The sequence below is a fragment of the Schistocerca cancellata genome, chromosome 3, assembly GCF_023864275.1.
Source record: "Schistocerca cancellata isolate TAMUIC-IGC-003103 chromosome 3, iqSchCanc2.1, whole genome shotgun sequence".
Lineage (NCBI taxonomy): Eukaryota > Metazoa > Arthropoda > Insecta > Orthoptera > Acrididae > Schistocerca > Schistocerca cancellata.
In genome coordinates, this window is record NC_064628.1 from 397277682 (window position 1) to 397302344 (window position 24663).

Sequence of the window (24663 nt, forward strand, 5' to 3'; positions counted from 1 at the left end):
ATCAAATAATTAGTTTTTTGTAATTAAAACATGGGGCCCGGTTGGTGGATGGGTGAAAGTAAATGGCGCCAAAAAGATCGCAAGCAGAATGTGCGTCACATGTCACGTGACCAGGTTCTGCGCCGAAATATAAAATATGCTGAGTGTGGGCTTTCCAAGCCGGTGCAAACTGTGAATTCACAGAATGGAAAACGATGCGTCTACATCCAGTCATTTAAACGTTATAAAGAGGTAAATAATTTACCAGGGTTCCAAAAATATGAGCATTACATGGAGGAAATTGTAGTATAGAGGAAACACAGTAAAGAGGAAAATTTAACATTGTTTATATGGGCTTTTAGTTGGGACCGAAAAAAACAGATGTAACATACAGGAAAACATTATATGGAGGAACGATACAAAGAGGTTTCACTGTATACTTTATATAGGAGGGTAGGTTGCGAGTAGTAGGCTGAAAGTGTTGGTCTATGAGAGCAGAGATTCTCTCAGTGAGAGCCACAATGGGGCGTCCTGGATGGCTGGGTTTATGGACTTTAAGAAGTGTGTAGAAGGTAGGAGTGCAAGGAGTGGTAGGGGTGAGGAGAGAGATGGACTAAGGGGAGAGGCTCTGGGATGTGCCTGGATCTGAGGACAGGCTGAACATCCCGATGGATTTCAGAATGGGATCACTGTGGCAGGGTTTGTAGATGGATGCAACTGACAGCTGGAGCAGTCATTCTGCCAGGTAATTCTTGTGGTCCAAAACAACAGTGGTGGAACCTTTGTCAGCAGGTAGGATTATAAGGTCGGGATCAATTTTTAGGTGGTGGACTGCGGTTCTTTCTGTGGATGTAAGGATAGTTTTCATGTTGAGGGATTTAGGGAACAATTAAGAAATTTTCAAAAGTCAAGAGGGGGTGATCTGGGGGCATGGGGACCAGGGAGGAGGGGAGAGGGGGATCACAGTTTGATGGTGGTGTGAACTGAGCCAGGCAGGCTTCAACATTGATCTCTGGTTGAGTCTGGTTGGTAAGATTGGTGGTGTAAAAGTGTTTCCACCATAGGGAGCAGAAAAAGGAGAGAAGGTCTTTAACAAGTCCTGCACGAATGAATCTGGGAGTGGGGCAAAACGTGAGGCCTTTGGAAAGCACTGATACTTCTTTGGGGCTAAGGCTCTTTCAGGAAAGGTTCACGACTATGTCTCAGGTCTGTTAAGGTTTTGTTTTCTGTGTAATGGTGAGAGGGAGTTTTTGAGGGTGGGGTAAACGTACTGGATCTGCGAGACAGTGTTTGTCAGGTATGAGGGACATAGGGGAGGTTTGAAAGTCATCGTAGAGATGGTGGATCGTGGTAGCCCAAGGGGGGGAAAAGAAATGAGCAGGTTCGAGAGGTTTTTGAGGTGGTGTTGTGCTTATTGCTCTAGCCCGTGGAAGACAAGAGTTTCAACGTGTGTTATGTGATCCAGGAATTTGGGATAGCATAGCAGAAGAATTTTGCATACAGAAAAGGTACTGTAAGGAGGTTTGGGCCTGATCAATATGGTTTTGCAGGAGTTAAGGATCGCTGGAATCTGAATACATGGAGGTCATTGTGAAAGGAAGGATGGCAGCTGGAATGGTTAATTTGATGGTAAGGCCTTTTAGAGGGTGGGGGTGGGGGTGGGGGGGATTTCCATGAGCCAAGCAACAATTCAGGACAAGTCTGTGGGACTGGGTTCTGGCTAGGGACAAGGAAACTTTTCTGTATGGACCCAGATGGAAGGAGCAAGGATCCATCGCGGTGGATAAAAATGCAAAAAAGTACATCCTTACCCATCTAGTCCCTTCCCTGTTCCCATTCCAGCACTACACAGCCCTCTACTCCACCAGTGCACGCTCATTCTTTTTACTTTTCTCCTTTTCCACTAAACCCCCTTCCCCACCACCCTCCGTCTAACCTCCCTACTGCACCTAGCTGCTCTACCCTCTCTCCACCTCGTCCCTGCATGCTCCCACATGCAGCGCTTTAACATCCTCTATCCCTAACCCGCTGTCCTTCCCCTCCCCATCCCAGAATTGTCCCTACCCCACCACCTAGTTGCCTCTCCCATCATGTGCTGTTGCTTGCAGTCTGTCTTCAGCTGCCAGAGACTGTGTGGTCGTGTGTGTGATTTCCATTTTCAATGAAGGCCTTGTTGGCGGAAAGCTGACTTTCTGAAAATCTTTTATATATAATCTTGAACCCATTGTCTTCATTATATTGGGCTGTAAACAGATGGAGAGGGGCTTACATAATTTAGCAGGCCTGTATATGAGCACCACTTTCACCACATACTTCATCCAAGTTCTCAAATCTTCTAGCACATAGCACACTCCAAAATAAGAGCGCATAATGATGATCTAGTATGGAGGGTGACTGTCCAATTAAAAACTGATTCCCTGAGGGAAACATATAAACACAATATTACCTAGCCTATTTTAGACTGTCAAATAAGTAATAGGTAAAGAAGAATGGTCAAACATGCCATTCATTCATAACAATGTGACAATAGATATTCACAGGTGGTTACCTTCAAATTGTCATGGTATGTACGTGATCATTTCCCCAAGCTTAGCAACAATTTAATTGTCATGACAGACTGGAAATCAAGGGTTGGTAAAGGAAGAGAAATAAAAATAATAAGAGGATATTAACAAGGGTGAAAGGAATGAAAGAGGCTGCCTACTAGAATTTTGCACACAATAATTTAATTGCTCTATAAACTTTCCTGGCACAGTAACTGATGATATTCATATCGGGTCTCCAGCCGGAACATATCATCATCTAGACAGAATACTTCGGCTGTCCGCCTGGCCGCCATCTTCAGGTGAGTAAGCCGTCACACTAACTCGTTTGAACTGAAATCAAACCGCAGTGATGGCCCTTTTATACACTGCCTGTGTCCATTGTGTATGTGCGAACATAACTGCCCTGTAGCATAAAGCACGACAATGCACCGGTACTGAAAACTCATGGAAACAATAAATCGAGACATTGTTGACACCTTTCAATGACCAAAGCAGAGACCATTGTTTTTCAATGTCAAACAAAACAGGGTTTCAACTCTCACTTAAAGGATAGCCCTTACCTCTGTTTATAATGTTGTCAGATACCTGGATTTCAATAGCGTCTTAATCTACACAGCCCCAAAAACAAGACACAGGGGCAACCACTTGTGTCTCATCGTATAACATTTTATGTCCTTCAGTAAAACAATGGTTTGCAACTGTAGATTTTTCTGGCTGAAATAAAAACGTGTGGTGATGGCACTCCACACACCGATCATGGACCGTATGAACTATTTGTCCAATATATGCTTTCCCACAATGGCAGGAAATTTTGTGGACACCAGGGTTCCTCAAACCCATATCGTCCTCCACTGAGCCCAGCAGCACTCCAGTCTTAGCTGGTGGACAGAATACATTTTTAATATGAAATTCTTTGAAATTCTTCCTATTTTTGAAGATATGCTTCCCACAAAAGGTAGGAATGCCATCGATTTGCTTGTATCTTCTGTTGGTTCCCGCAAAGATCCAATCTGTACAGCATGACGGATATGATTGTAGGTGAAGCCATTCTGCTTCAACGCTGCATTTAGATGATCCATTTCCTGTGTCAAATTATTTGCATCTGAGAAGGCATAAGCTCTTTTTACCAATGTACATAGAACCCCTTTGCATTGGTGCAATGGGTGACAACTGGATGCATGAAGAGAGATAAGGGGTATCCTTTAAGTAAGAGTTGGAACTCTGTTCTGTTTGACATTAAAAAACAATGATCTTCGTTTTGATCAACAATAGGCGTCAACAAGGGTTGATATCAATTTATCATTTCCGTATGTTTTCACCACCAGTTCACTGTCATAGTTTGTGCTAGAGGGCAATCATGTTGGCGCACGTGGGGTGGAATCTACAGGCAGTGTATAAAGGAGCTGCCGCTGCACTTTGATTTCAGTTCCGGCGAGTTAGTGCAACAGCTTACGCACACGAAGATGGCAGCCAGGTGGACCACCAAAATATTGTGTATGACATTACGTTCCATCCAGAGCCCAAGTATGAATATCAGGATAATTTAATCATTGTTAACCTTCAGATTAAGAATCATAAAACAATGTTGTACACATGGGAGAGACCCAGAGACACCAGAATGTTTCACATTGATTACATAATGGTAGAAAAGAGATTTTGAAACCAGAATTTAAATTTCCAGGGGCAGATGTGGACTCCGGCCATAATTTGTTGATTATGGCTGTAGACTAAACTGAAAAAGTTGCAAAAAGCCACGAAATCAAGGAGATGCAACATGGTTAAAGTGAAAGGAACAGAGGTTGTTGAGAGTTTCAGAGAAAGTTTTAGGCAACAACTGACTGAAACAGAGAAAGAAATACAGTACAAGACCAACACGAAACTTTGAGAGAAGACAACAGAGGATCAAATCAGTAAAAAGACAAGGCCTAGTAGAAACCATTGGAGATCAAAGGAGATATTGAATTTAATTGATGAAAGCAGAAAATATAAATTTGCAGCAAATGAAGCAGGCAAAAGGGAATACAGCCACCTCAAAAATTAGATTGACTGAAAGTGCAAAATGGCTAAGCAGGAATGGCTAGAGGACAAGTGTAAGGCCCTATTATAACTAAGGGAAAGACAGATACCATCTACAAGAAAATTAAAGAGGTCTTTGTAGAAAAAAGAAGTAGCTGAACGAATATCAAGAGCTCAGATGGAAAACCAGTGCTAAACAAAGAAGAGAAAACTCGAAAGTAGGAGGAGTGTCTAGAGGGACTGTACAAGAGAAAGGAACTTAAAGACAATATTATAGAATGAGATGAAGATGAGATGGGAGATATGATTCTGTGAGAAAAATTTGACAGAGCACTGAAAGACCTAAGTCGAAAAAAGTTCCCCGGAGTAGGCGACACTTCGCCAGAACTTCTGATATCTTTGGGTGAGCAAGCTGTAACAAAACTACTTCACCTGATGTGCAACATCTATGAGACAAACAAAATATCCTCAGACGTGAGGAAGTATGTAATAATTACAATTACAAAGAAAGAAGGTATGTATATTAGGTATGTATATTACCAGACTATCAGTTGAATAAATCATGGTTGCAAAATAATAGCATAAGTTCTTTACAGAAGAATGGAAAAGCTGGTAATAGCTGACCTCGGGGAGGATCAGTTTGGATTCTGCAGAAATGTAGGAACATGTGAAAAATACTGGCACTATGACTTCTCTTCAAAGGCACGTCAACCCTTTTGCTCCTACAGACATGCTCTCTGCATTCCATGCTAGGAGTGGCTTTGTTGTCGCTGTACTGCTCGCCAAATGCTGTTACCTGTGCTCCTAGACAGCATTCTGGCCATTATGAAATGCTTACAATTCGATCTTAAGAAAACTATCCAGTGAAAAAATTTGGTTTTTGGACATCTTAACGTCTGATATCTTCACTCGATAAAGGATTGAATTTATTTTCATTACTTGTCATAGTTACTGTGCTGTATCAAACTAACTAAAACATTGCATGAAACTTTAAGGAGTTGTAGAGGTAAAAATGCATTACATAAACTTTGCATATGGTTCATTTTACCTCATACTTAGCTGCTTAAGAAATGTAAATAAGACATCGAAATTTTATTTAAAATTGAGAAAAAAACAATATCTCATTTTGATCTTGAGTTATTAATTTTTATATCCAGCTGACTTTCACATTCTGTGCCGGCTGCTATGAAATACTTATCATCCAATTTTAAGAAAACTATTCTGTGGAAAAATTTGATTTTTGCACACGTTACGGACAGATGTCACTGGTCAATAAAGGACTGAATTTCTTTTCTTTATACATCACAACTACTGTGCTGCATAAAATAAAGCAAAATATTGCACAAAAATTTTGTAGAGGTAAAAATGCATTGCATAAACCTCGCATACAATTGACTGTAGCTCATACATCACCATGTATGAAATGTACATAAGATATCAAAATTTGATTTAAAATTGAGAGCAGAATGACACCTCTTTTAGTTCCTGAGTTATTGGTCTTTATATCCGGTGGATAGATGGGTGAGACATGCCCACTTCTGTACCTGTGCATCGGGAATCATGCGGTTGTAACAATTGTCAGATTTTGTAAATGGTTCAAGATATCAAAATGAGGTTTTCCAAATGATAGCTTGAGAAGATACATGTATGCCGTATGATTAATACGCAAAAACGTTTTTTATTTACCAAGATATGGAAGGAACTCGTCCACACCAGTGAGAGATCAGTGTGATGGGATGTACAAACATGTCAACAGCACTTCAGAAAAAACACAAAGACCATGGTTAACCATGTCCTCAGCACCTGTGGATTGGCAAGACATGATGAGTTAACTTGTCCACAGCAGTTAAAAGGTTAAGAAAGGCAAACTTACATTTGTACTATTTGCAGTCTTAACAAAATCTTTGGACAACGTTGACTGGAACAAACTCTTTGAAATTCTGAAGGTAGCAGGGTGAAAATACAGGACGTGAAAGATAATTTACAACTTGCATGGAAATTGGATGGCAGTTATAAGAATTGAGGGTTTGAAAGGGCAGCTGTGGTTGAGAAGGGAATGAGAGAGAGTTGTAGTCTATCGCTGGTGTTATTCAACCTGTATATTGCACAAGCAGTTACGAAAAATTTGGAATAGGAATCAAAGTCCACAGAGAAGAAATAAAAACTATGAGGTTTACCGATGATGATGTAATTCTGCCAGAAACAGTAAAGAACTTGGAAAAGCACTTGAATGGAATCTACATTGTCTTAAAAGGAGGATATAAGATGAAAATTAACAAAAGCAAAACAAGGGTAATGGAATGTAGTTGAATTAAATCAGGTGCTGCTAAGGGAATTAGATTAAGAAATGAACAGGCAGCAAAATAACTGATGATAGCCAAAGTAGAGACGATATAAAACGTAGACTGGCAATGGTAAGAAAAGCGGTTCTGAAGTAAGGAAATTTGTTAACATCAAAAGTAGATTTAAGTGTCAGAAAGTTTTTCTGAAGGTGTGTGTGAATTCCTAAGGGACCAAATTGCTTAGGCCATTGGTCCCTAGACTTGCACACTACTTAAACTATACACACACACCCAGGACTTAAACCTATAGCAGGAGGGGCTGCACAATCCGTCACATGACACCTAAAAACAAGTGGCCACTTTGCGCAGCAGTTGCTGGAGAGTAGCCTTATATGGAAGTGAAATGTAGGCAATAAATCATTCAGACAAGAAGAGAATAAAAGGTTTTGAAATATAGAGCTACGGAAGAATGCCGAATATCAGCGGGTACATCATGTAACTAATAAGGATGAACCGAACAGAACTCTGAAGAAAAGAAATTTGTGGCACAGCTTGACTAAAAGAAGGGATCGGTTGGTAAGACACATTCAGAGACATCAAGGAGTCATCAATTTAGTACTGGAGGGCAGTGCGGAAGGTGAAAATTGTAGGAGACATCTACATCAACATCTACATGGATACTCTGCAAATCACACTTAAATGCCTGGAAAAGGGTTCATCAAACCACATTCACAATAATTCTCTATTACTACAATCTCAAACAGCGTGCAGAAAAAATGAACACCTGTATCTTTCTGTGTGAGCTCTGTTTTCCCATATTTTATTATGATGATCATTTCTCCTCTTATGTAGGTCAGCATGAGAAAACATTTTTGCATTCAGAGGAGAAATTTGTTGATTGAAATTTCATGGAAAGATTCCACTGCAATGAAAAACATATTTGTTTTAATGATGTCCACCCCAAATCCTGTATCATGTCAGTTACACTCTTTCCCCTATTTCGCACTAATACAAAACATGGAGCTCTTTCTTGAACAAAAGGAAGAACACAGAAAGTACAGCACAGTAGTTATTCATAGATAAAGAGGTTTGCACATGATAAAAAAGCATAAAGAGCTGCAACAAATTAGTGTTCATAAAGAAGTGCAACAAATCTGTGTCCAGACTGACAACCACAACAGCATGGAATGTGGCCTTCTGTGAAGAGACTGTCATATGAAAATTAGACTCAGATACATTCTGAGACCTAAAGGGGTCATCGTAGGGGGAGTGGGGCAGTGCGAACTGTAGAGGGAGACCAAAAGGTAAATACAGCAAGCAGGTTCAAATGGATGTAGGATGCAGTAGTTATTTGAAGATGAAGAGACTTGCACAGGATAGGGCAGCATAAAAAACTGCATCAAATCAGTGTTCAGACTGAAGGCCACAACGACAGCCTGAAAAGTGTCCTTGTGCAAAGAGGCTATCATATGGAAAATAATCTCAGAACATTGCAACCAAAGCTCAGCAAAATGCTTCCACAACATGGGTGATCATCAGGCAGAGTAACAGCTATAAAACTTCATAAACAACAGCCTTGGTTATGTTATCATTCTGCTGACTTCTTTGGGCTCATTAAAAACTATGTCTGTGTAGGATTGGTGTCTTTCTCGGTGATTGAAGATGCGAATATTTTTCAATAATGATTTAAGCCCTCTTGTTTGTCAAAATTGCTGGTAACAATGTAGGTTACTTTTGATAGTAAGCAGTGACAAAAAGTGGTATATCGTCTTTTCACATTGCCTCAGCAATATCAGATGTCATAATAATGTCAAATGTGTAGTTTCATGACAGTTTGATTTCACAGCAACAAGAAATTTTCAAACTAAAAAACAACAAGGCTTTCCTAAATTGCCTTGGCAGGCAGCCCACACCGTTATTCCCAACAACTACCCTGGATTGCTGTTCACGACAGATGCAGGTGCAGCCTGCAGTCCGGAAAATTGGAAATTTGTGGTAAGGTCTTATGGGACCAAACTGCTAAGGTCATCGGTCCCTAAGCCTACACACTACTTAATCTAACTTAAACTAACTTACGCTATGGACAACACACACATCCATGCCCAAGGGAGGACTCAAACCTCCAATGGGGATGACAAGGCACCTCAAACCATGTGGCTACGCCACACATCTCCTGCAGCCCGGGCCTGAGCATTCACAGACAGTAGTTAAGCATCTGTGAGTCATATTTGTATGAGTGCGTGTGTTTTCCTCCTTCTGAAGAAGGACTCTTTCATCCAAAAGCTAAAATTTTAGAAGTCTTTGCATTGTTCTACCTGGAACTCTATGGTTCCTCTATGTGGTGAGTAGAAACCTATCCTTTTCATATTATTGTTATTCTAGCCTAATATAATGACAAAATAACAACAATATGAAAGTAGACTGCTACTGACCATATAGTGGAGGCATTGAGTTGCAGACAGGCACAATGAAAAAGACGGCTACGTATTTAAGCTTTTGTCCAAAAGCTTAAATGCATAGCAGGCATTTTCATTGTGCCTGTCTGTGACTCAACACCTCCTCTATGTGGTGAGTAGCAATCTATCCTTCCCAGATTGTTCTTAATACAATACAATAATAAAATAATCTAGAAATAAACAGTGTGAGTGTATTAGCATTAGTTGTAACTGCATTTTACTGAAGTAGCCTGTAGCAACCACTTCTGGCAGTTAATCAGTAATTTGACTTTTTGAATGTCACTGAAGGCTCCCCTTTATGGCAGGACTTAAGGAACACTGTGTGTTAAACAATGAAGGAGTGCTCTACCACGAGTAGTCTGAAAACAATGCTGAGTGCACTCGACTGAATTTCATTGCAGCCAGCAGCGATATGCACTGCAGCCTCTCTTGGGTAAAAAGTATTTTCACTCTGCTTACCTCAACTAGAATGAAGTGAACAGCTACATACCTCATAATCATACTAATGTGCATGTGTTACACTAGAATTACCTACAAACAAAACTTTATAGGTTCTGCTTTAAACAAAATTTTATAAGTTCCCCTTTCTAGCCATGCACACTGGTTTCAAAGATACACATCCTCATTCTTCTTCAGTTTGTTCCCAGGTATAATGTATTGTAGATTATTGTAGGTAGACTGCACAAAGTATTTTCACACTTTTACAAATGTAAAATAAGAGGTGTCCATAAAAGAATGCCCTAGATTCAATGGTATATTATAAAAGCTTAATTTCACTATTGACAACAAATCATACGTTAAATTGAAGGCAAATTAATGTCATTTTTCTTACAAATGTTCAATATGTGCACCTTTAGTTAAACAACACACACCCAACCTAAAATCCAGTCCTTCCCACACTCTGGTTAAGAAGCCCAGAGTAATGAAAGCAATAGCCCCTGCAATTCTGTGTCTCAACTTTGGGAAATACCTAGGTAGTGGCAGAATGTAGACATAATCTTTTATGAAGCCGTAAAGTAAAAAATTGTATGAAGTGAGGTCAGATGAATGTGAAGGCTAGCAGGAATGAGTTCTGCTGTACTGAAGGTTACAATCAATCCAAAGGTCAGCAACTTTGTCATTCAACCACTCTTATACAAAGAGATGCAAATGGGGAGAGCCTTCCCACTTAGATGAAAAGTTGCCTTGTCACTGAACGCCACATGATCAGGAGTGTCATCTTCCCACTGTGACACTTCCCTAGAAATTTATAACATGCACCATAGTCAACTGGCTTTAAAGCACACACCAACTGTAACCGGTACGGACACATGTGTAAATGTTTCCTTAAAACTGTCCATACTGTAATCTTTGGCATCTGAAGTTCAAGAACTGCTCTCCGAACAGACTTCATAGGACTACGAAGGCGAGATCCTCTGACACTGTCAACATCTTCTTCAATCAAAATAATGTGCTTTTCTGTTTACACACACATCCAGTCATTTCAAACTGATTATACCATTGGCAGATGTCTTTGGCCCATAGGGGATCACAAAAACTTTAAACAAAACGCATGATGAACTGACATTACAGATTACTCTCAGAAATCTGCAGAACACAAAATGCTTTACACTTAGGAATCACCACTTTGTGTATATGGCGCCACAAGTGGGAAAACAACAACAAAGCAGTACTCACACATGTGCTTAGCTAAAACTGAGTTGCTCTTTAATTGTGACCCTGAACCAACACTCTACTACGCTGTTAAAATTTATAACTGTGACAGTCTTTTATGGATACCCTGTAATATGACAAACATAGGATGATGATAAGAACACTCTCTTACCTTCTTTGTGACAAATATAAGGACACTTCCTGATGACAGAAATTCAACAAGTGATCTCAAAAGCCAGTTCCACTTCGCAGCTCCAGGGGGCAATACTTTCACTACCTGGGTAACATCTGCGTTTGCTTCACCGACATCTCCCTGCATGCGACAAAAGAAAATTAAATGCAACCATTGCCAATACAGTTCATTTGAAGATTTTTTTTCATTAACCCCAAAAAAATTACATATTAATACTTCCTCCATGTTTCATTTCTGATTAAACTTAGCTATTATTATTCCACACAAAAGCTTCATATAACATTATTATGAAATGGAGAACAGAAATATCGCAAAAAAAAAAAAAAAAAAACTGCTGAAATTATGATTGGCTGACACAGGAAAATACTAGATTGTACACAGGATTTTCAAATTTCATGCCCTTCGTAGCTCACATTCCATGAGGATTTGTAATTATTTTTCCTTTTAATTTGAAGTAACGTATATTTTTTGTTGATTTAAGGGGATAGTCCTCCCAGGAACTTCAATGATTTACCTGACAAAAGTTGTGTCTGAAAGCAAAAGAACAAAATAGAAGGGCTGTGAAGTCAATGTAAGTCTGCAAGACACATGGGTAACACAGTTCACCAAACTCATGATCGTCACATAGATAACGGGTCATTTTGAAGCTGCATCTAACTTACCTGAATGAAGACCTAAATGAAGATCCTCGGGCCCACATATGCCTGCCAGGCCAGAACTTCGGAGAGGAGGGAGGAACCTTGGGTCTGGATATTGGCAGCAGTAAATGCAGGAGAGAACAAGGTTGACGTCCGTGTAAGAGCTCCAAAGGGCTCTTGTCACCAAACAGTGTTGCCCAGTATGAACACAAAATGTCGTGTGTCTTGAACATACTTCTCCATTTGCTGTTCTAATTGCCGAACGAACCTCTGTGGAGTGGCCACCACACTGAGCCCAGATGTCGTCATTGTGTCACTTCCAGTGTCCACCGCCTCACCAATGTTTCCACCCACCGCAATCACTGACGACAGGGCTACTTTCAGCCTCACATCTGAGTGCCCACAGACCGAGGGCTCCTGGAGGTGCGAGTCACCAGAGGGGGAGGGCGGGAGGCTGTAGAAAAGATGGTGGTCACACACCTCTCTCTCTGCATGGTGTGGGGCCAGGTGTAGAAGGGTTGTCACCTTCACCCCCGCCACCCCAGCAGGGGAGGGAGTGGTAACTCACTGTTACCACTACCTTTTGCTGGCAGCCCCACTCCAGATTCATATGCTGAGCCGGCCGCACGTGCAAATGGCTGTGCAAGCACACCACAGATATTACTAAATGCACTGAACTAAGGCTCACCCACTGCAGATGCGGGGATAGACAGACACTGGAGGCTCCTTCATCAGGCTCCAGTGTGAGTCTACAACTCAGTCTGCATGAGCAGACTAAAACTAGTGCCACCAGCATCAGTAATGCCTACACTTGTCTATATCTAGGACAATGTGAGCCTCTCAGTTTCAGTCTGTGCCCTGCTGTCAACCATTACTTATAGTGCAGCACTCACAATTTGGACGTTGTTACACTAATGACCTTGTATCACCACCAGGCAGTTTCATGTTATTGTAAATTGTGCCATCATGTGTTGTAGTCTACTATTAAACTGATTATAAAAACTGGTGTTCATTTGTCTTCTGTGCCACAACAGAAGCAAATACACCAAGTTAACAAAAAATATGTGGAAGAGTGAAGTGAAGGTAATGTAGTTTTGCATCAACGGTCAGAGGCCATTTTACTAAGATGGAAAAGAATTTCCTTCTTTACAGGATATAGAAATTAAGATATTTTTTCAGCTTGAGTTTGTTCAGTAGTAAAGTGCAACACTTCTTGATGGTGCTCTGCCCTTGAAGAGGTAGTTTGTCAACACCAAATCATGAAAATAGGCATCACTTTTACTGCAAAATGAATCTCGTTCACCTTCTTTAACGCACTTTTGTCTACTGTCAATCAGTGTTTTCACTGCTCCTTTTTCTCTGGTTTGTGATGAGGAGTAGTGATGGGGAGCTCGTGAATGAGTCGTTCAAATGAACGCTTCACTTCAGTGAAGTGTGAACTAACCACTCAATTTCAATGAACTGGTACTTCAAACTCTTCACAGATAGCACACTCCACACTTTTTTCTAGTTCACTCACTCTCTTCTCCTCTCCCTCTCCCACTACATCGGCACTACGTCACTCATTCTCCCTTCACTTCAGTCCTCCCTCTGCTGCCTGTTGACGAATCGCGCGTGGTTTGTGGGGAAAGATAGGTTTACGAGTGGCTGGGGTGGTGAGGGGTGAGGGGAAGGCGGCGTCAGCTGCTAAGTGCAGTGCTGACATTACTCGTGACTATTTGTGTATTTATACTTCGCGTCTACGGGTAGCCTACTGTTGGCAGCGCTTGCAGACAAATGAATATTAAAGATATAAACCTTCGACCATAAATATCTATGGTCGGAGGGATTTTACCTGAAATCGTACCAATGACTACAGGTGACAGTTTACGTTTTGAATCTGGAGGGTTATTATTCTCAACAAAAATAAAATCTACAGGAAAACTTGTGAATAATTACTTAACATAAGTATATAGACTGTGACAGTGGTAAACATACTCATTCTATTTTGGATTAAATTTTACAAGGAACATAAAAATTGGACTGCATTTCGTTGGTAGCCCTATTTTTCAGTTCATGAATACAACAAATAATATTTCATTTGGCAGATAAAGACTTTTTTGGACGCTTCATGAGAAAATTTCGAGCAAGATTAAATGTAATAACTTCTTTATATGTGACAGGCTTCTCTGTTTATCTTTCCTTTGTCCCCTTCGACCATGCTCTATTTAAGTTAACTCAGACGCTGTAAGAGCGTAAAATGTTACGTGCACATTACTGCATAGTTCGGCCATCTGTTGGTAAAATTATGAAGTATTACGAAGCTTCATTGTACGAGCGAGGCGAAGCGAGCGTAGCAGCGGCTGAGCGGCAAACTGGGCGACTTCGACAGGCTTCCGTACTTCACGAATGAACTATTTCATTTGAACGCTTCACGGCAAAGAGTGAAATGAATGAAGTAGTTCACTGGAATGAACGAGTTCGACCCATCTCTAATGAGGAGGCCATCTACTATTACGGAACAGTAGGAAAGCTCACGGGCATTCTGATTAGACAAGTCCAAAAACTACTAAGCAGTGTCTATGTGCATGTGTTTCTTTTGGTGAATGGTTGACAGATGTAGCATCGATCGAGCTGATAGCTTTGTCAAACCAAAAAGCATTGTGTATAATCTGGTAGACACATCTCGTGAATATCTTTGCAATATCAGTCATGTAACTTAAACAAGAGCCTATGAGTAAATCCCTGAAGCTTCATAATGCACTATCTCAAGAGAAGCACTCCACAAAGCTAAAAGTATTTTTAGCACATTTACGACATTTCTGTGTTGAGCTGAGAAAGTTAGAATAGTCCTTGTATGCCAATAAATAATAGTTTTTTGTAGTAGATTACATGAACAAAGGTAAATAATATATTAACTCCCCATTTTCTACAAGTATTTGGTTTCTTTCAAGTCTAACCTGAAAATTAATTTTAAGAGCAAGCAGAATGGAGGAGCCCATGCTTCGAAGTTATGATGTGAAACCAACAGCCACACTTATAGGCAGAGGTTGAGCAGATAGGGCTCAAAAAATCTAAGCCTTTATTATCTCAAAATATTTTTGACTGTTTTTGGTCAAAATGAATGTTTAAGGAGGGTAATGGATAACTAGTTCCAAGATTTGAAATCAGATGTGTCATAATTAGCATAACTTCAACCATTTAAGCATTTAAGTATGCAATTAATTGAAAACACTGGTATTTGAAGTGCCATTTCAGACAGGATTACTGCACTGAAATACATTAACTTAAACCTAACTGATTTCTCAGAAGATTTAAGGTGAAGCTTCTCCACAAAAATAAGATTATTAAAAACACAAACATTAAAATGAGGTCTTAATTGAATCAAACTAGGCAAAGAAAAATACTAAAACCTTTCCAGAACCGCTTTTGTCTATCAAAATAAGAGAATTCCATTTAGCAATGCCATGCTTCTGATACATGATAAATAATATGTGAACATACACAACATGGCTTGTGTTCTCTGCTATCACAGTCAAACATTTATTCAAGTGTGTGTGTGTGTGTGTGTGTGTGTGTGTGTGTGTGTGTGTGTGTTTACAAATTAGAATGTATTAGCTAAAATAACTTTTAAGTAAACATTCCTCCACAAAAATGGTGTTTTGTATTGTAGGATGTAGCAGCTCAACTCTACTAAATGTTTTAGTAGTTACATTAATTTCAAAGGTAGCTAAAATGCATACAGACTACTTCAGAATTTTAGATCTGGCAGTAAAAACTGTTCACCAACAGAGAATAATTATAAGGGGATAAGACAACAGATAAGTCTGAAATGTCAGAACACTGCATACCCTTTTAAATTTTATGTCAGTGTGTTTCTAAAAAGTGACAGCACAGGTTATTTAGTGACTCGCCCTTGTACAAAGACCTGCAAACATAGCTCACACTATTAGAAAGTATATTATGAACTATATATACGCACCTGCACAATCCGTATTGGATCAGTGAGAACATCTCTTGCCAATCTCTCAACTTTCTTCTTGAAAGTAGCACTGAACAGCAGTGTCTGTCTATCGGGTCGCACGTGGTTACAGATTGACCGCACCTGTGGCTCAAATCCCATATCAAACATGCGATCAGCCTCGTCGAGCACAAGAAACGTGACTCTTTGAAGATTTGTGGCTTTCATCTTGACCATGTCGATCATACGACCTGGTGTTGCAACCACAATTTCAGCTCCTTCCTCTAGGGCTTTTGACTGTTCCCACTTAGAGCCTCCACCATAACAGCAAACGACACGCAAGCCATACACCTTCCCAAAACGTTTGGCTTCAGCATATATTTGTTGTGAAAGTTCTCTTGTGGGTGCCAAAATAAGTCCCACAGGGCCTTCACCTGGTGACAGCTCACGCTGGTCGGCAACATGTACCAGCATGGGCCAGACAAAGGCAGCAGTTTTTCCAGACCCTGTTTTGGCAATCCCTATTATGTCCCTCCCAGCCAATGCAGCAGGAACTGCCTGGGCCTGAATGGGTGTCGGCTGAGTATACTCAGACTTTCGAACTGATTTCATCAGAGCTTCATCAAATCCGAAGTGTGCGAAGCTAGTCACTGGATGAGGTGGATCTGGACCCGTTACCTCAAAACAAAAAAAAATACATGGTGAAACACACAGGGATTGTAAAAGAAACTATTTATAATAAATATGAATACAGCAACAAAGAACTTTGCTTGAGTGTGACACATTGTTCAAAATAATGCTTTAAACAACTGTGTGAAAATAAATCTAGATTAGCACATCAGAAACTCGATAACATTTTGATTCAATTGTGATTCTGAATCCCATCAATGTTAAAAGTTTTGTTTTGGTTCTTGGTATTTCAGCTATTTGCATAATGCTAAAATAATATCAGTTTCAAAAGAGATAAAAAAAATTAATATCTAATGATAACCCTTGGAAACCTCGATGTAAGAAGTTTGAGCTACCCCAAATAATGCATCTGAGGAAGCATTATAACAACTAAAGAAACAATAAAAACAGTAAGTTGCTAGAGAAAAGGACTACTTGGAACAGGATGGTATCTACATTGCTCTAAGATAAACAGTAAAATGTTAATAGCAAAAGTACAGTTCAATATTTATCATTTCCTTTGCACAGTTGTTAAATTACACCTTGTAAATTGGCACCCTCCAATCAATTTTAAAATGAAGTGTACATGAACTTAACTGTGATTCACACTGCATGGCTGAAACCAGAACTTATGGGTACCTCTGCATTACATATTCTGGACATTTATGGGAACATGTTTAACTGGAGTTTTCACAGCTGTATTACAAAAAGAGAATATTTATCTGTACAGCTAATAAACTCCTGCCCAGTAGTAAGTGATTATTGGGAATACATGCACATTTATGCAAAACTGAAAGTAGAGTACTACAAATATGGGTTGCAACCTGAAAGTTGTTAAGAGTCAAAGTTTGCACCCATGTGTTACAAGCTGTGGAACCAAAAACATTAAGTGCAAGCATGTAGTAAAAAACAGATCAATAAATGACAAACTGTAAGGATAACACAAGGCCATTGTATGTTTTGGGAAGTCTCATTCACATGAATAAAGAATCCTCTTTCAAGCATGGTCAAACTTCTAGCAACAGAAAACCTCCACAAAAAAAAGGACAAGACAGTGAAATTCAGTGTAGGGAAGTGCCATGATACAGACTGCCTTTACAGATTTATTTGTTTGTAGCTAGATATGCAGCTCCACATAAATCACCTCACAGTTAACATAAACAAGTGCATGCTATGCCACCCACCACAGCAAGTGTAAGACTGTATATGAACAGAAGCAAAAGTCATCTTTGATCTTTTTTTTTGTGTGTGCATGTCCTCAAATGGATTGTAACAGAGAGTACATAGTGAACACTAATCATGTCCCACCCCCTTCTGCTTATTCTATTTGTAGGTGGTGCACAACACGGAAGAAATATTGGTGAAAACCATAAGTAAATGCCCAAATTTGTCTCATTTTTAAATAATGGTAACTGTGCAAAAGGTGTGGAACATCCTGACAGATTAAAACTGTATGTGAGACTAGTAAATGAATCTGCAATCTAGTCATTAGTTGCGAATGCTCTTGCGGCCTAAGCTGTTTGTGCACAGCTAATGGCCCATCTTCACAGCTTCAAATCTATCAGTACCACTCACCAACTTTCCAAAACTGATAGAACTTCTCCTACATAAAGTTTTAGACTAGTATAATCCAGGAAGAAAGAATATATGTTGCAGATAAATGGCCTACTCACAGCCTACTGTGGTCAGAACAGGTAATTAGTATCTCAGCTGCAGTGAGGGGTGCTTCTGTAAACCATGGAACGTTGGGAGGATGGGGTTGGGGGCTTTCCTCCCACATCCTCAGCCTCTCTGTGATTGTAAATCTCATTGCTTTGCAATGCAGACATGGTAGTGCAGAGCATAGAAATTCCTTTAAATTAGACAATGTGGATATTTTCAACAGTCTGTGTTTCATCTACTTTCAGTACACCCCAGTCTACCTTAGCTTTCCTGTCACTTAACTATTCACAGAACTGTGCATTGATAATTCTCTTTGTAGTTACCTTATGTAGCAGATGACAATTGCGGGGAATTCTGTACATTTTCATTTATCTTCTGCAAAGCAGAGTAGTTATTTTTATGACATGAAAAACCATTGCTCTTAGTGGCTCTTTATCAATATTTTTCTTCCAGTGATACAGAAGACGCGATATATTTTTATTGAAGACATATCCATCAATTTACAGAACATTATGCATGTACTTCCTGTCATATTCCACAAGGTGAGGATCACATATACTCATCCCTCACTCACTGTTTTAATTCTACCAATTTCCTGCCATGGGTGATAATTTTAATTCTTATGTAAATAATTGGTTATCTAAAAACTGTATTCTGCAGTATTTGGCACTTCTTCTAACTGATGTATAGAAGTATGTAAGCTGATAGCTACTTTCTTTTTGGTGGGCTCAAATGTTGTTCTTAATCATTTTCACTTGCATATTCACCTGCATCCCACATTAAAATATTTTTAGTCACTTTTCTCTTTGACCTCATTGTGTTTTCACATCAATTTCAGTTCATTTTCGCCTTTCTCTATTGACCCTACTCCCTCAAGTTTCACCTTTTTCCCCTCATACTTCACCCCCCCCCCCCCCCCTTGCAAGTATTTTTATGTAATATATGTATTTTTAACCTCCATCAAGGATCCTTGCTGCTCCCACCAGTACCAATACAGAAAAGCTTCCTTATCCCTAGCCAGAACCCAGTCCCACACACTGTTCCTGCATTGTTGGCTGGTTCATGAAATCCCCGAAATGGCCTTAACATCAAATTACCCATCTCCGGCTGCAGCCCATTCTTCCACAATGACCTCCATCTGTCCAGTTTCTGCCGGTCCTTAGCCCTCATCAGCCTAGTCCTGCAAACCCTTTTAAATCAGGCCCAAACCACCTTGCAATTATCTCGTCTCCATTTGTAAAGTTCTCCTGCTCTGCAGTCACAAATTCCTGTATCCCACTCTCACACTGAAACTCTTGCCCACCTGAAAGAAGAGCAACATGCACAATGCCACCTCAAAAGACCCTACATCCTATTCATCACTTACTCTCATTTTGGACTACCAGTATCCATCACTTGTACAACAGCCTCCAAACTTCCATCACATCCCCTCATAGCTGACAAACCCTGCCAAACAGACCTATTACATTTACCACATTCTCAGAAACTCCCTCCCATGCAATACAGAATCCAGAACCTAAAGAGACCTCGAACATAGTCATGAACATTTCCTCCAAAAGCCTTAGTCCCATAGACGTATCCGTCCTCTTCAAAGGCCTTTCCTTTCACCCCACTTCCAAGCTCAATCATCTGGATTTGTCAAAGACTTTCTGTCCTTCTGCTGGTCCCTACAGTGGAAACATTTTTTTATCACCAACTCTACCAACAGACTCAACTCAAAACCAATTTTGAAACCTGCCTGACTCAGTTCACTCCTCCAGCCACCCAACCGTCCCCACACCACAATTTCTTAACCTCAAACTTTGCCTTACCATCATTCCTCAAATCCTTCAACATGGAAGATAACCTTATACCCCCCGAAAAAAAAACAGCAACACACCACCTAAAAACTGATCCCAACTTTATAATCCTACCTGCCAACAAAGACTCCACCACTGTGGTCTAAAACTGCAGGAATTACCTGGCAGAAGAACTCTGCCAGCTGTGAGATTCCTCCACCTAGAAACCTTGCCACAGAACCCCTTTACAGAAATCCAACAGAATTTCCAATTGCTCCTCAAATTTTTACTCCCATCCCAGAGCCTCTCCCCTCAGTTTATCTCTCTCCTTACGCCTACCACTCCCAACACTCCTACTACATATTTCCTAAAGTTCATAAACCCAACCTCCTGGACACCCCATTATGGCCAGTTACTATGCCCACTGAGAGAGTCTCTGCTTTCGTAGACCAACACCTTCAGTCTACTACCCGCAACCTACCCCCGTGAGCCATGACCTTGTCATCGGTGGAGAGGCTTGCATGCCTCAGCAACACAGATAGCTGTACCCTAGATGCAACCTCAACAAAGGGGTATCTGGTGAGAGACCAGACAAACATGTTGTTCCTGAATAGGGGCAGCAGCCTTTTCAGTAGTTGCAGGGGCAACAGTCTGGATGATTGACTGGTCTGGCCTTGTAACATCAACCAAAATGGCCCTGCTGTGCTTGTTGCTGGTACTGTGAACTGCCAAAAGCAAGGGAAAACTACAGCCACAATTTTGCCCCAGGGCATGCAGCTCTACTCTATGGTTAAATGATGATGGCATCCTCTTGTGTAAAATATTCTGTACGTAAAATAGTCCCTCAGTCAGATCTCCAGGTGGGGGAATACTCAGGAGGACGTTATCGGGAGAAACACAACGGGTATTCACGCATCAGAGTGTGGAGTGTCAGATCCCTGAATCGCGCAGGTAGGTTAGAAAATTTAAAAAGGGAAATGGATATGTTACAATCAGATATAGTGCGAAACAGTGAAGTTCGGTAATAAGAGGAGTAGGACTTCTGGTCAGATGAATGAAGGGTTATAAAAAACAAATCAAATAGGGGTAATGCAAGAGTAGGTTTCATAATGAGTAAAAAAATAGGTATGTGGATACGTTACTATGAACAGCACAGTGAACGCATTATTGTAACCAAGACAGACACGAAGCCCACACACACCACAGAAGCACAAGTCTGTATACTGACTAGCTCTGGAGATGAGGAGGCAATGTATGATGAGATAAAAGAAATTATTTGGATAGTTAAGAGCGCTGAAAATTTAAAAGTCATAGGGGACTGGAATTCGATAGTAGGAAAAGGAAGAGAAGGAAAAGAAGTAGTGAATATGGACTGGGGGAAAGGAATGAAAGAGGAAGCCGCCTGGTACAATTCTGCACAGAGCGTAACTTAATCATAGCTAACACTTAGTTTAAGAATCACGAGAGAAAATTGTATACGCAGAAGAGACCTGGAAAGTTTCAGATTGATTACATAATGGTCAGACAGTGATTTACGAACCAGGCTTTAAACTACAAGACATTTGCAGGGGCAGATGTGGACTCTGACCACAATCTATTGATTATGAACTGCAAATTAAAACTGAAGAAACTGCAAAAAGGGAAGAATTATGGAGATAGGACCTGGATAAACTGAGAGAACCAGTTTCAGAGGGAGCATTAGGGAATGATTGACACGAACAGAGGAAAGAAATACAGTAGAAGATGAATGGTTAGCTTTGAGAGATGAAATAGTGAAGGCAGCAGAGGACCAAGTAGGTAAAAAGACAAGGGCAAGTAGAAATCCCTGGGTAATACAAGAGATACTGAATTTAATCACTGAAAGGAGAAAATATACACACATAATAAATGAAGCAGGCGAAAGGGTATAAAAAATCTAAAAATTGAGATTGACAGGAAGTGCAAAATGGCTAAGTGCAAATAGCTAGAGGAGAAATGTAAGGATGTAGAAGCATGTATTACTAGGGATAACATACATATTGCCTACAGGAAAATTAAAGATACCTTTGGAAGAAAGAGAACCACTTGTATGGATATCAAGAGCTCATATGGAAAACCAGTCCTAAGCAAAGAAGGGAAAGAGAAAGGTGGAAGGAGTATATAGAGGGTCTACACAAGGACGATGTACTTGAGGGCAATATTATGGAAATGGACGAGGACATAGATGAAGATGAGAAGAGAGATATGATGCTGCATGAAGAATCTGGTAAAGCACTGAAAGAATTAAGTTGAAAAAAGACCCCAGGAATAGACAACATTCCATTAGAGTTACTGATAGCCTTGGGAGAGCCAACCATGACAAAACTCTTTCATCTGGTGCGCAAGATGTATGAGACAGGCAAAATATCCTCAGACTTCAAGAATAATATAATAATCCCGGTTCTGAAGAAAGCAGGTCCTGACAGGTGTGAAAATTACTGAATTATCAGTTTAATAAGTCATGGATGCAAAATACTAACATGAATACTTTACAGAAGATTAGATAAACTGGTAGAAGCCGACCTCTGGGAAGATCAGTTTTGATTCTGGAGAAATAAAGGAACATGCAAGGCAATACTTACTCTACAACTTATCTTAGAAGATACATTAAGGAAAGGCAAAACTACATCTGTAGCATTTGTAGACTTAGAGAAAGCTTTTGACAATGTCGACTGTAACACTGTATCAAATTCAAAAGGTGGCAGGGATAAGATACAGGGAGAAAAAGGCTATTTACAATTTGTACCGAAACCAGATGGCAGTTATAAGAGTTGAGTGGCATGAAAGAGAAGAAGTGGTTGGGAAGGGAGTGAGACAGGATTGTAGCCTATCCCCGATGTTATTCAATCTGTATAATGAGCAAGCAGGGGGGGGGGGGGGGACCCCGAAGAGCAGTTGAACGCAATGGACAGTGTCTTGAAAGGAGGATATAAGATGAACATCAACAAAAGCAAAATAAGGATAATGGAATGTAGTCAAATTGAATCAGGTGATGCTGAGGGAATTAGATTAGGAAATGAGACACTTAAAGTAGTAAAGGAGTTTTGCTATTTGGGAAGCAAAATAATGGATGATGGCCAAAGTAGGGAGGATACAAACTATAGACTGGCTATGGCAAGAAAAGTGTTTCTGATGAAGAGAAAATCATTAACATGGAGTATAGATTTAAGTGTCAAGAAGACCTTTCTTAAAGTATTTGTGTGTAGCATAGCCATGTATGGAGGTGAAACATGGACAATAAAAGGTTTAGAAAAGAAGAGAATAGAGGCTTTTGAAATGTGGTGCTACAGAAGAATGTGGAAGATTAGATGCATAAATCACATAACTAATGACGAGATACTGAATAGAATTGGGGAGAACAGAAATTTGTGGTACAACCTGACTAAAAGAATGGAATGGTTGGTAGGACACTTTCTGAGGAATCAAGGGATCGCCAATTTAGTACTGGAGGAAAGTGTGTGGGGGGTAAAAATCATAGAGGGAGACTAAGGGATGAATACAGTAAGCGGATTCAGAGGGATATAGGTTGCAGTAGTTACTCGGAGATGAAGAGGTCTGCACAGGATAGAGTAGCACTGAGAGCTGCATCAAATCAGTCTTTGGATCAAAGACCACCACAACAACAACAACAACAAAAACAACAACTCCCCTACATAAAAAACACCAATCATTTTCTCCATTGACTCTCCATCGTCCCTGTTCCTTTACCACACAGTGCCCTGTTCATCACTATTGGCACCACCTCCCTTCACATAACATCCCTAATGCCTATGGCCTTACCATTATTGAACATATCTTTCCCAATGCCAGAAGATTCCAAACCAACAGCCTACTTTCTAGTCGCCATGACCAATTATATCGTCACACATAATTATTTCTCCTTTGAAGGCATTATTTAGGAACCCGCATGGCATCATCCAATGCCAATCTATTCATGGGCAATCTAGAGGAATCCTTCCTAACCAACCAGAATCCCAAACCTCTCACCATATTTAGATTCACTGCTGACATCTTCATGGTCTTGATTGAGGGTGAGGACACCCCATCCACATTCTGCCATAATCTCAGAACTTTTCCCTCCAATCGCTTCACCTAGTCTTATCCAGCCCATCAAGCCAACTTACTTCCTTGGTTTTGACTTCTACCTCAAAGATGGGTACATCAGTACCTCCGACCATATCAAACCAACCAACCACCAGCAATACCCTGAAATTGACAGCTGCCACCCATCCCATGCAAAGAAATCCCTTCCATACAATCTAATCACCTGTGGCTGTCACATCTATAGTGATGAACAGTCCCCCTCCAACTATACAAAGTGCCTCATTGAGGCCTTCAAAGACTGACTTGTCCTCCCAACCTCGTACAAAAACAGATATCCTGTGCCTTACCTACCCAGTCAGCCACAATGTCTCAAAGTCCCATTGTCCTGACACAAAGCAGCATTCCCTTCATCAGTCAGTGTTACCCAGGACTGGAGCAACTGAATTACATTTTCTGCCAGGATTTTGACTACCTCTTGTTGTGGCCCGAAATGAGGAATAGTCTACCGACTATACTTCCCACATCATCCACAGTGGTATTCCGCCACCCACCGTAACTCCACAATATCCCCATCGATCCCTATTCCACCTCTGCTGCCAACCGCTTGCCTCACGGTCCACATCCCTGCAACAGACCTAGATACAAGACCTTTCCCATAAATCTACGCCCCCCCCCCCCTGCCACCGCCACCACCACCTGCTACAGTCCGGTCACAAGAATAACCTTTGCCATTACCTAAGGCAAGGCTATTTTTGAAAGCAGTCATATGGTCTACAAGCTAAGCTGCAA

General features: G+C 40.5%; 1 protein-coding gene across 2 annotated transcripts in view; it reads right to left on the reverse strand.

The window, feature by feature from the left end:
* Positions 1-24663, reverse strand: part of LOC126175128 (ATP-dependent RNA helicase DDX42) — a 75018-nt gene that overhangs the window by 35483 nt on the left and 14872 nt on the right. For both annotated transcript variants that reach the window (XM_049921682.1, XM_049921681.1), the window contains exons 5-6: positions 15725-16381; positions 11105-11245 (exon numbers count right to left, since the gene is read on the reverse strand). In XM_049921682.1, coding sequence (XP_049777639.1) covers positions 11105-11245; positions 15725-16381 — 798 coding nt within the window. The remainder of the gene's footprint in view (positions 1-11104; positions 11246-15724; positions 16382-24663) is intronic.